At 32.3% G+C, this 14,339-nt stretch overlaps 1 protein-coding gene across 1 annotated transcript; it reads left to right on the top strand.

Annotated features, from left to right (window-relative positions):
• The first annotated feature begins 1,090 nt into the window (after positions 1-1,090).
• On the top strand, positions 1,091-11,434 carry LOC100168705 (transmembrane protein 205). Its single transcript, XM_001948101.5, has 4 exons — positions 1,091-1,567; positions 5,203-5,405; positions 7,304-7,470; positions 9,644-11,434. The coding sequence occupies exons 1-4, from the start codon at positions 1,347-1,349 to the stop codon at positions 9,914-9,916; spliced, it is 864 nt and encodes a 287-aa protein (XP_001948136.3). The 5' UTR covers positions 1,091-1,346; the 3' UTR covers positions 9,917-11,434.
• Positions 11,435-14,339: the final 2,905 nt, after the last annotated feature.

Here is a 14,339-nt window from a genome sequence, read left to right as displayed (position 1 = left end):
AACATTACAATATTATTATAATATATTATTAATATTTATTTATTTATTTATTTATTTATATGACTGATTAATTTTGCTGTATAGTACGTTATAAACTATAATAATATATTAAATTATTATACATTTTTAAATTCAAAGCTGTTCATTAACTAAGAGTTTAAAATTAACCTAAAAAGTTAATTTTATTTAAACTTTTTAACCCAACTAGTAAGTAACTACTACTTAGGTTTCCCTCAATTTAACTAACAACTTCAATTTACCAACTCCGTTGTTTTTTAACTATCGTGAAATCGACAAATTCAATTTTCATTTTAAGAACTCGGGTTAATTTATTTTGTCTTCAATTTTATTCCATTACGTTTCAATCGATTTAATTTCATGTCAAAATATATATTTCGGGCATGAGCGCAAACAGTATTTGAGATTTGGGAGGGCTGAATATTTTGATGTTGAGATGACATTTTTTTCATATATTTCTATGTGGTGTAGAATCTTCAGGTTTTTATTTGAGAGGCTAATCAGTGGTTAGGGGCTTACTCCCTTGCCCCTCCGTTATTTACATCTATGATTTCGGACAACGTTGTAAGCAAAAGAGACATAAACTTTATTTTAACTTCATACAAAATTGTGTTGTAAAAGTTAACTAAGTGATCAAAAATTAAGATAGGTAGGTATTAACTTTTGAATTATTCTTGTTATTACGGATATTATGACTTAACCGGATTGAGTTTAAAAAAAAAAAAATTTTAAAATATGCCTGTCACGTAGTCGTCGTGGATACTGTATTGTATTTTACTGTCACGATGTGCAACGCAAAACCCACAGGACGCGTGTCCAACGGTGCGACTTTCATTGGACAGCGTCGCGTTCTCAAAGGCGGCGACGGAACTCGGCCGTCCGGAATGTACCTATCTGTATATATTAAAATAATATATTGTATTGTGTGTGTGCACGCGAACGTCCGGCGCGTGACGGTACGAATCGCGATAATGCGCGGCCGAATGCGACGCGGTGTGAACGCCGCCTGTACGTCGGTCACGTAGGCCAAGTGCCCGATGCCGCCGCCGCCGCCTATATATAAGACCGGGTCCTGTGCTGTACTCGGTCCTTTACACTGCAAACGACGACCGCGACCGATACGCACTCGCCCGACACACACCGTCTACGATTATATACACATAACCAGGTTACTGCACCACGCCGCGGTCCACCGCGCTTTTCGAACACCGTTCTTGAAACGCTTTTCCGACGACGATCCCGTTCCCTACGTCTCTGCGTCGCCCGGTTTGTCGTCTGTCGACCGTTTTAAGGAGTATATTTGCACATCGATCACGACGACCACGACAATGTGCGGAACGGCCAGCCACAAGTCGGAGCACGGACACGGTCATCCGCACCACTTGTTCAGAGTGCCGACAGCCCACGTAGCCGCCTACGAGTATTTGGTCAAAGAGAACAAGACGAGCGACCCGAAGAAACCCGGCGACACGCTGACCGCCTTCAGCAGAAGCACCTTCGACAAGTGTTCGTCGTTCTTCGGAGGGTTAAAGAATTCGCCGGCTTACAAGTGAGCATAATATTATATTATACCTACTAATGTAATATAAATTATGATAATTAATGACGGTAATAATATGTCGTATCGAAAACCTATTTACGATGTATTTAAGTGGTATAGAAATTAGAAACCGTTAAATAATATGTCCGTTCGTCTGTCTCTAAATTCAATATAGGGATACTGGGACGATCAATAGGTACACAATATTCAAAATATAATATTATATTATGTGTGTTTATAACGATTAAAAATATTTGGAAAAAGTTCTGCTGACAATAGATACTAATAATAATATTATGTAAGTGTTTGCATGTTACGCATTTGAAAATTATTAAAAATTATTTAATATAATATTATGTTTAATGATGGTAGACCGTGGACCACCGGCGTGTCGGTATTCCGTGAAAAACCGTGAAAATGGGTACATTATCACTCGTGAAGTATAAATAAATAAATAATAAAACTAATAAATATAAAAATATTATGTACCTTCCTAATTTTGTTGTATAGCTTATGGGATATGATGTACCCACTAATATTTCAGTATTCCACTGATGTTGCACCCCCCCCCCCCTTGTCCATGACTCGAAAGATGTTATGGATGGTTAGATTAGCAGTGTACAAATTATGTACTATTCTGACTTCTGTCCGCGTCTCCAAATTAACCATTGTAATTCCTGTAGGTACGACAGGTACGTATTTTATTGACGGCCTCTTCGGAGTTCTCGGAAAATCGCCGTCTACTCCTTTTTCATTAACAATTATTATTATTCATCGTACCTATCGACGATCCATTAAAATCATATTATTATTATGCACTCGCAGGCTGTTCAAACTTGTTTAGCCTGTTTAACTCGCGTACGCAACGTAATAATTATGTTTGCTAATATGTATAATAACATAATATAATGTGCGCGCTTAGGCATTGTATGTAGTGCGTGAAACGATTTATATATATATATATATATTTTATACAGTGGTACTTTCGTATGATACATTTTCGCGTGTATATACGGCGGTCTAGACGGTTGTCAGAATATTCTGAACGTTACGATTCCTCGTGATAAAAATATGAAATATTCTAACGTCGTTCAGAAACGAGATGTGAGATAGAAAGTTGTATCCAACCGAGTTGGCCAATATATAGAGTATGACAATATGCATGTGGTGGCAAACATATCTGCAAGGAAATTAGGGACACGACCTACCAATATATTATAATAATAATTGTCTACTTTTCGGGATCTCAAAGGTATTATAGTGCGGTATTTCGGAACAGCGTTGAGCATAATATTATATTTCGTATCATAATATATTGTATTACACCTTTGTTTCCATTATATTAGGTACTCAGTGCGCCTACATCAATTTCGTACACACATATTTATCAAAGAAAAATGTTTGAACACGAATTTAATTAACATATGTTTGTGTCGTATTCTGTCAGCTGAGATATTTAGACAAATTCGTAACCAAATAGCTATTATAATGACGTAGGATGTAGGTACCTTTCGCACGAACCATTTCATAATAATAATTCACCGCACAACAAACGACATTGAAAATCGTCACATTTATAACACACTCAAATATGTTTTTATTTATTTGAAAGAATTTAGAACAAAATCTGTTGATACTTGACTCTTTCAAAACAACACGATATCTCGTACTTTACAATGGTAATTGATGTGGCCATGTAGGTATAGTATTCAAACATTTGTCCTTTAAAAGTAAGACCAAAAAATATTTGACAACGGCGAAGTGTAATAGTTTACTAATATTGCAATTAATGATTTTAAAAATACAATTATTACTCGTTAAACATTAATATGCAAACTTCAAATACGTAATAAATACTATTTTGAAACGATATGGTTTAATTTCTTTAAACTAATTGTGCCTTGAACTGACTTGACTTAAAATTAAAATGAATGATTCAATAATATTATTGTTAATAAATCCTTTGAACAAAAATAATTGCATTAATCATATTCGTCATACCTATACATATTGCTTAGTGCTTATATTCAAAGTTTTAACTGGCAACAGGCAACAGTCGTTCAAAACATCCGATGTTTATAATGGATGGACTTCGAGGTCATATGTACCAAAAATATTGACAGGGTGGGTGGAGAAAGGGTAAAATACAAAGTGACAAATTGTTATGTCTAACCTAACGGTACCAATTTGTAAAATTTGTTCCAAAAAGCTATGAGTAAAATATATTTTAGAAAAGAGGAAGAAAATAAAATTTGTTCCCAAATCGAGAATTTCGTAGCCTAAAAATCATCAAGCCATTAACTAGTTATTAACATTCAGCAATACCAAAATGTTAAGTCTGACCGATAAATATTTTAGCTATAAATTATAAATTGTAAAAGTAAATTATTTACTTATTTGTGTTACATAACAAAAAATTATTTCTAAATTAAAAAGCAATAACTATTTTATAATTACTACAATAAGTTCGAAATTAGTGTAGATAATAATAGCAGCGTTTAAAATTTAAATGTAATGCTTATAAAAATACACTTTCCGTATTTTATTCTTAATAAACATTATACTTTAAAATACTATATAATAATATTTACTAAATACTTACCTAACTAATTTTATTTTATCAATAATTTTTTTAAATTTACACTTGCCTATTTCCAAACAGTGTTATAATAATAAAGTACGAAATAACTATTACATTTTTCATACACCTCGTTATTTATTTGATTTGAAGAATATTTATTTTTAAAATGTATTTGTGGACCGTGGTACTTTTGAAAGCATTACCGCGAGAATGCATGCGACGCAAAATTAACCAAGCTTCAAAGTGAAACTTTTATTAATAATACTCATAGTTAAATGCCAATTAAAACAAAAATATAAAACATCTGCCGAGTTGGTTTCTGCGAGCCAAATTGTCGACATTTTTCGAAATTATTTAAAAATATATAGCATAATACGGTTTCTTCAAAGTTCAATATTCGTATCGATAATAAAGAAAATTGCTTAAATTTCTGAAAATAGCTTATTATTTACAATATATTATAATGTGTGCGTGCAAGGCAAAAAATATTTTATAGCTATAATACAGCTGGTACTAGGTGCCTAGGTACTAGGTGGCAATAGAAACACATACCATTTTTTTTTTTAAACAATCCATCTATATCCATAATATTATAATCATAAAGAAATAAAAAATATTATGTATATTAATTAATAACATGGATAAAAATAAAACGGGAAGTAATAAACGTAAACAGAATAAACTAAAGAATGAATCCGCGTCGTTCGTAAAATATTTCTGGGATAATTTTACATTAAACCTGTTCAACAAGACGTAGGTAATAAAATTACACATTTCCTCACAGCTGGTGATGGGCAGACGGACACATTTTATAATATAATGACGTGCGAAAAAAAATCAAATAATAATACATACAATAATAATATTATGTATAATATTATTATATCACAAATAATACAAATTTATACCAATTATTGGCGTAACAATTACCTAGTGTTGTGTAGGTACCTACCGCATATTAATCGCGGTTTATATCACCGAATCTCATGTCGAATATTAGCTGTATTGTAGTTATTATGATTATTTTAATTATAATATTATATGATTGTTTTTTATCTCTCAGGGTACTGTTCTTCACGCAACCCGCGCACGTGATAATGGCGTTGGCCGTCATTCTGGTGGCCGCGTCCATGTTGCCCGGCGACATGAAGAAAGCGTCAAACGCCAACGGTGAAAGCGTCAAGCCCAGGACTTTCGTCAACTTCGTCTATCTGGCCGCTTTCTGCACGCACGTGGGAGCTCAGTTCTGGATGACATTCATTTCCGGTGAGTAGAGCAAGTCGCAGCCCCCCCCCCCCCCCCAAGACGGCCACCATATAAGGACGAAAACAAAACATTACCTAACGAAAAAAAATTTTAATCGTCGACGATGAATATATAATAGTAGGTAATAAAGCTGGCACGTGTGCGCACGCGTTTGTCATATTACGAACACTTCGCAATCATAATAATAAATAATAATTAACAATAATGGGTAAATATTATAATATTATATCCGCAGCCGGTACCTGAGTCACGTGTGACTTTCGTGGCTCGTGCGTGAAAAAAAAAGTCGAACGTCCCGCGATTGTGATTTGATTTTCTAACACTATCGTTTCCCTCCGCCCGAATATCAATAATATGTACTTATATAGATTATAGTTATTATTATAATATACTCTAATGATGTTATACCGACGAAATTTTTATTTCAAAACAGCACTTCCGCATTTCCGCATACACTGCAGGTTTATGCTTGGACGAAATGTAGGTAATTTTCAACAATTTATACCTGTTTGGATTTATTGTCACATCAAACACTTATATACCTATAATATAATATTATAAACGCGAAACGCCTGTTTTGTATCATGATTAAGACGGAACTATAATATTATGCGCTCGACCTATATCGTAGACTGTCTGCAATGCAATTTTCCGTAGACACGTGTAAATCGTATGCGTCTACAACTAAACAAGTTTAAATAATATTCAACAATCGCAATTCACGCGCATCGTTAAAATATTATATTATTATATAGTGTGTATGTGTTAAGGTTGTGAATTATTTTTTTTTCGTTCCCCTTGAACTTTGAGTCGTATACCTATTACCTATACTATAGGAGAGTGCACTGCGTGTTATACATATATATAATTATGATATTTATAATAACATCTTGACTAAAATGTATGGATATGGGTGCTTATAATATGTGCACCAAGTTTTATAAATATAGTCAGCTATATACACTTACAGAGCAAACTCTCAAAAATTATGTTTGATATTTTGAGTCTTAAAAATAACTATGTGCTTACGCGTGCAATAGTACCTACGAGATGACTTATAGGACGGCGATTCGCTTTTTGGGCATGCGAAGCATTAGTTATAAAAGATGACTATTTTCCCCTTGTTTACGAGGTTTTTGGCAGATAATACGAGCAACGAGACGAGAAGTCATTATAAATTTAGCCGCTTAATTTATTGGCACCGGAATCGGTATACCTACATAGCCGTGGTACTCGTTTTTCGGTTTTCGACTTACGTGAAAGTGTGAAACGTGATAATCTACACCTGAACCCTGAGCCATTGCTTCAGAAAACAAAAATCTGACACATTTTGAAATCTTATATCATTATAGCCCCTAACCTACATACAACTGGTACACGTATATTATATAGAAATATATAATATTTATGTATGGATTATGGAATATATTTCGATACACCCATCACTTAATTTATTATTACCTATGCTTATTTTATCTCCATAGACTTGAGATATTTGGGCCCGGTGATAAATATTGCTCAAGTCAAATATGTTTTATCATTGTAGAATAAAATTATAAAGTGAGATATTTCATCCCAGACCGCCATCCTAAATAATATGACGTATACTCAATGTCAAAATTAATTTACGGCAATCATAGATTATCATCGAATATAAATTAATTATTTGTTTTGTCCTTAGAATAATACATTTATAAAATAATTATGTTCTTATACGTCCTTATAGTAATACATTTATAAAATAACTATTACTAAATATTCAAGTCTAAATATAATAAAGTTAAAGCTTGAAATGACCTTCCTCTATTCACGGAATACCCAACCTACCTATACCTGATCCATATCTTTAACAAAGCACTGAGTATTATTTATTTATTTGTTTGTTTTCATTTCATCAGGGTTGAGCTTGTACTTCAACTTGGCCAGACACGCTTTCGGTGACGTCCAAAAGATCCTGTTTCCCAAATACTTTTCGCTAAACAGTCTGCTAAGCGCCATCACTCTCATCCAATTCGGCAAGATGCACGTCGCTGCCAACGTGTGGGACGTACACACGTATTTACAGGTATACACAATTTACAAATATAATAATAGCAATTTAGAATAATAATATATTAGTACTGAAAATACGTAGGCACATTCGTATATTATATTGGTAGGTATATCACCGCGTATATCTACATAGTAAACACGAATGTAGCGAACAGAGCTTAGGCATACTGTGGTTACGTCCAAATCATTTGTCATTAAGTCATTAATCTTAAAGTCTTAACACTGCACCCACTTTTAATACCACCAATATCGTGCTCCTGATACATCAGCAGGACTTTCCTGTTCACGCACTTATTAATATGTAGGTAGGTCCTGGGTACCATATACTACGTCATTATAATATTTTATGACATGACTGGCCGTAAAATACAGAAAATAAACTCTAGTACTCTACATAGGTAGTATAATATATTATGTATATATGGGCAACCAGATTGTTATAGATTATGTTCTGGACAAATCCTCGCCTGGTTCTAGATCTACACGTACGCATTTTCGAACAACAGTAAAATATATTATACGGTATTTATTTAGGTGGGCTCGACAACAATATAGTACTTACACAATAGAATATAGGCATTAGTATACAATATCATCAAATAATAATAAATTCGGTATGTGTACTTACGGCTCCCGGTCGGGCAGGGTGTTGAACATGACGAGGACACGTCGTTCACAGTGATATATTGTAATGACGTGTATTGTTGACTGTTGTAAAAGTGGATTTTTCTCAAGGCGCGACATCTTTATCTCTGATCTCTGTAAGGGGATATAGGCACCTAATAATTGTAGGTATACAATTTTATTTTGTACTCGGCAAGTCGGGAACCATATTATCTTTGTTTATCCGACGCATAAATATATATTATAATATATTAGTATACTGCGTTACTCTTGAACGAGTAATATAACCCGTTACAAGAATAATAAATTATCGCTATATATGTTCGCGTTTGACTGTCAAGACGGTTTTGTCAACTTGTTAAGTGTTATAGTTGAATAATACCTCAATAAACCTTTTAGACGCAGTATCAATGCATCTTTAATACCATATAAAATGAAATTGTATACTTAACATATGTGTGTGCAATGTGCATGTATATGATTTACTGGGGACAAACATAACTTGACAGTCACAGTCATATTCATATACAAGTTATATTCATATTCATGTTGTAACTCGCAGGGCGGGCGTAGGCGTTTACATTCAGTCTGAATCCGAAAGCAGTTTTTCAGAAATATGATCGTTCCGATATCGTAATATCTAGCGAACGGGTAAAAATGACAAGATGTAATAAATAAATAAATATAGTAAGGTTTACGCACAGTCGAGGGGAGCTCATAAAAGAAAAATGTATAATATAAAATGCCATATTACCTTTCGACTTTCAAATATAATAATAGCCACCCGAGTAAATATTTATGTATTTAATAACGATAAATGCCGTACAGCTTTTATAAACTAACAACAAGTACCTAATTGTACAATTTAATATTTTAAGAAAAAGAAAAGGAGGGGTCCAAATTTGCACGTGACATAACGTGACCTAGTGGTTGTTTTTTGTCATGAAAAAAATTAAACATTAGCATGTGATGAAATGAAACAGAACGACGCCGTCCGATGCGAGTTGGGGCTTTACAATTAATTTGATATGATAATGTAGCCATGTAGGAGAATAACGATTTTTTCATCAAGTACCTACCTTTTTAACTTCATGACAACGGTATCGGCTAAAGCAATTTATTGTTAATGTGCCCACAAGGGAGAGTTATCATGGGAGGGGGGGGGCAATCAATTTTAAGTACACATAGCTAGCAAACCTCAAAACTGTGCGTTGAACTTTTTCAAATTAAATAAATCAACTTATTACCTACCTATACTACAATTCGATAGCTGTACTTAAAATATACATAATAAATATCAAATGGGACATTAAAAAAGGACGTCCTTTAAGGAACCGGAGCTCATATAAAATAGGAGTATAGGACAAACCATGAAGCGACGGTCTCGAGGAACCGTTTAGTCCATTGCTATTCATATTCTATTGCTATTAACAATCATATAACTTCAGGTACATTGTAGGGACCTACTCATAATATTATGGTACATATAACTCCAAAAATAATATTATAATTAACCATGACAAAAATAATAGCGTTTTTCGTGTATATTTGTGTTCGGACAGTTGTTCGTGTTGAGCTTGTGCTTCCTGCTGGAACTGATGATCCGGCTGTACGTGGTGCCACCACTGTTGCGACTCATCACCGTCAAGACGGCAATCGAGAAGTCTGCGGGCGTCGGCAACGAAGTAGGCCACTACGACCTGGGCCCGCTGGTCGACTGCCCGCACTACATGGCCATCCACAAGGCTTTCCGGCAGGTGCATCTGTTCGTGGGCATCGGCAACGTGGTCACCATGATGTGCACTGCCTTCCACTTGGCGTACATCGCGGCCTAATGTCTCCACCGCCGCCGCCGCCGCAGCAGCAGCAGCAGAACGACCGGAAGTCTTCCCCCCACAAAAAAACCCACTCGCCGCGCATTATTATTAATATTATTTATATGATATAATATATATATATATATATTAACAACAGTAAAATGTGTGTTACAGTGACGACGCCAAATGTCTGTTGTGCGTCGCCCGATATAACGTATAGTGTCATCACGACACACTATCATTGATTAATATTTAATGTACTTGAACAATGACACCATAGTATCATTTGCAGCGCCGCCACTGTAACGCATAACAATAATATATAATAATATTATATTATATTATTATATTTCATACTATAATACTATACATATTATGCCTACTAGCAATATTACTACCACTGCTACTACTACTACTTTCTAGTTACTACTTTACTATAACTACTACTATATAATATATATATTATATCTGTTGCACGCGCCGCCGTGCGCTCATATAACATACATTATGTTTTCAATAATTGCTATATATACCTACCTTTATATACACGGGGTCATCCATAACTTAACTGGCTTTTCGTTTTTTTTTTCCACCGCCGTACCGTATATCTCTCTATAGTTCAGTAGAAAAGTGGTTATTTTGCTTTACGCGAACGACAGCGAACATAAATACATTTTACAACAATTTAATGCATATTACAAATAGGTGACGATAATAATATATATATTATATTATTATTATTATTATTATTATTATATTAACGCGTTCTCAAGCGTCATAATAATATGATAATATATACGCATTTCAGTATAACGTAATAATGCACCAAAATAATACGATAAAGTGTTATATAAATTTAATTAAATAATGTCGCCAACCACTGGTCAGCCAAAGTATGCGTGCACATATGCGTAAATATGGATAAAGATCTTGAGGGGGGAGCCTCCTAGAAATATCAATTAACGCGTACCAATTAAATGTCTTATATACTTTCGAGGATATAAGTTAGGAAAGATTTGGGGGCTTCGGGAGTTTTTCTGGGGTCGAGAGGGTCTAAGCCCCCCCCCCCCCCCATTTACGCGTGCTCGTATAATATATTATTAATAATATAATATTTGCACAACACCGATGACGCACGAATAATAATAATAATAATAATAATAATACGCACAGGTCGGACATTTTCAAAACATATCGTTCAAACACGTATGCTGTAGTGGCCCGCGGCGGGCCAAAAACGAATTGAATTCACATCAATATTATAATATTTAATAATAATATCATAAAATATTTAATACGCACTGCACCGTGCACACGTATAACAATAATATTATTAAATGTGTACGCAGTCGTATTTATTGAACGGTTCCTTTTTTATACCGCGTTCGTTCGCGTATATATAATAATATGTTTTAGTAATAAAAAATCGGAGTGCGCGAAACTCGTCAAGAAAGACTGCAGTGTATTTTTTTTAAAACGTAATCTCTATTTTATTATTATCCACGCGTCTTGTGAGCAGATCGATATTAACTTTTATAAGTGATTTTTTTTTTTTTTTATAACATATTTTATTTTTCTTAGTTCCTATATTTATTGTTGCAAACGTCTATATAGTTATACGTAATATATAATATATATATATATTGTAACACAATAAAATAAATATATTGTTATTTATTAGAATATTCCTTTGGTGAACATATATTTTTCCAACTAGGTATACCTCAATACCTATACCTATACAAGCCTATATTATCCTGCAGATGCCAGAATCCTACTATATAATATATTGTAATACCCATTTATTATTATGTTATTATGCTGTATCATTTACGATGGGAAGAAAAGAACAAGAATACGTGTTTGTTATTTTTATATTTAATCGTGCAGTGATGTACGAATATATGCAGTAGGTATAATAATTATTAATTATACTGCAAGAAAATAATCAAAAATATTGAGTTCAAAATATATTTCATAGTTATTTATAGGAATCACTGCCTGTCGCCAGTGGGAGTGTGGGACTAACCAGGGTGCCGCCTACCAATGATTAAATACCTAATATTCGAAAAAATAAATTGTTACGGGGCAAGCCATAATTAGAGTAAAAATCGATCAAAGTTACAGTTGATTAGTTTATTTTTTTAAATTAATAATTTACACCACGATTAAAGATAGTACTATCTTTAATCGTGATTTACACTAACAAAGTACAAAAACAAATCACATTTGTTTAAATGAAACTAAAGAATGTAATTGGGCTTTTTCATAAAATACCTCTTGGCTGTTGTGTTCAAAAGATTGAAACATAAACATATTGGAAAATATTATAATAATTAAATTCTGGGACCAAAAGTCAAAGGTTACATTATAACCTAATGGAGGACATTTTAAATAATTAGATTTTTAAAAAAGCGGATAAGTGGACGTTGCTCTACTGTACAGTAGGTTACAAGTGAGTCACTGTATAATGGATTGTATTAAATTGAAATTCAATGATATTATTTATATTATTGTATACGAAAAACGATTCTGAGCGGAGACAGTTTGTCAGTCTAGATATTTTATATTGTTATTATATTTTATTATAGCCTGTAAGTTGAATTAATATTATAAATTACAACAAAATAACTAAAATCGTTATTTTTATTCATTTCTATGGTGATAAACAATATGTTAGAAATTAAAATCCTATTTTTAGCGGTATTTTGTAATTTGTTGGTGATTTTTCCCGTGGCTTTAAATATCTATTGAGAAAATCGAAAAATGACTTCTCTAAAGTTCCATCTTGATATAATTTGCTAAAAGATAAGGTAGGTACTATAATATATTGAAATTGAAGCACTCCATCTGGTAGAAATTTTGTGAACAAAATAAAAATAATAAAAATAATTAAAATAAATACCATTGTAAAACCACTAGATCCCTCATTACGCTCAGAATCTAAATTGATTATTTTGAAACGTATTTATTTATTTTTAATTTTAATCGTAATAAAATTGTAATTAGGTATAATGTCTACAGTAAACTTTTATCTCTTTTTATAAGAAAACGTAACTTTAACTGATTGTCATAAACATGAATTTCTAGGATTGAAATTATTTTCTACTGGTTTTATAAAATTTATAAAAATAATTAATTTCAAATTATTATTGTGAAACTAGTTTTTAAAAATCGAATATTTTTTTAATCTTCTCAAATATTTACTATAAGGTATATATTTTTAGCGATTTTTTTTTAAGAAGGCGGCATTATAAAGTATTAATATCGAGTTTGATATTTTTGACAAAATATCATTAATTTAAAATTTAAAGAAATTCATAAACTTAACCAACTTGGTAAATTATTTTTACTAACTATTAATAACTTTTTCATTTCAAAAAAGTAATTCCAAGAATAATAATTTTTGAATTTAAAAAAAAATGTATTGCAATTCTCATCAAATTGAAATGTTGCTACAGATTACTCGCATTACAAAATATTGATTTTCTTCAACAGTATCTAGTTTGATAGGGAGTGAATCTAGTTAATGAATTCAGGAGGTTAAATTTTAAAATTCCCAATAGTTTTCAAAAGCGCCGGAAAAAGAACATAAAAATTAAGGAAAAACTGGAATTTTTACGCAAAATCGGTTTTGCATTTTCTGTTTCCAATTTTACTAGTCTTTTAGATTCTGAGTGAAACGATGAATGTATTGATTTTACAATGTGTTTTTTTTTTTTTGTGTCTGTGTACACGATAAGTAGTCGAAATAATGCTTCGATTTTCAACTTCAGTGTCTTGTTCGATTGGAAAGTGAATATCGTTGGTGCATTGGGGAGGTCAAAATTTAAAATTCCCAGTAATTTTCAAAAGCGCCAAGAAAAACTAAAGAAAAATTAAGGAAAAACGGGAATTTTTACACAAAATCGATTTTTCACAAAATTGAATTTGGTTTTTGGTGTAACTTTTAAAAAATGACCGTAGATACATGAAATTTTGACTGAAGACAGATGAAAAATATTAAAAATCCTTAGTCAGTTTTTTTTTATAAGCATTTAAAGTTCAAAAATTGACAAAATATGGAAAAATCACGAAAATTAGCAAATTATTTTGAGTTAAGAATTCGTAAAAATTTTCCTTTTTAAATCTAAGATTTTAAAATGTAATACAAGATTCCTTATAAGATTATCTACCTTTATCAAACAAAAAATATCTATAAGAAAGTCAAATTAAATTTTTATGATCGTTTGAAATTCAAATTTTTACAATATTGGATATTCACTTGATTTCTCATGTAGCGATTTCCTTATTTTGTTGTAATTCAAAAACGAATAACTGTAGATACATGAAAATTTTACTGAATGTTTATATTAGCATTTCCTATACACCATAAAATTTTGACTCTTTTTGAGCTGTTTACGAACATTTTCAGTTATCAATTTTTTTAGTTTTTTTTTCT

The sequence above is a fragment of the Acyrthosiphon pisum genome, chromosome A2, assembly GCF_005508785.2.
Source record: "Acyrthosiphon pisum isolate AL4f chromosome A2, pea_aphid_22Mar2018_4r6ur, whole genome shotgun sequence".
Lineage (NCBI taxonomy): Eukaryota > Metazoa > Arthropoda > Insecta > Hemiptera > Aphididae > Acyrthosiphon > Acyrthosiphon pisum.
This window is presented reverse-complemented; position numbering and strand designations above follow the sequence as displayed.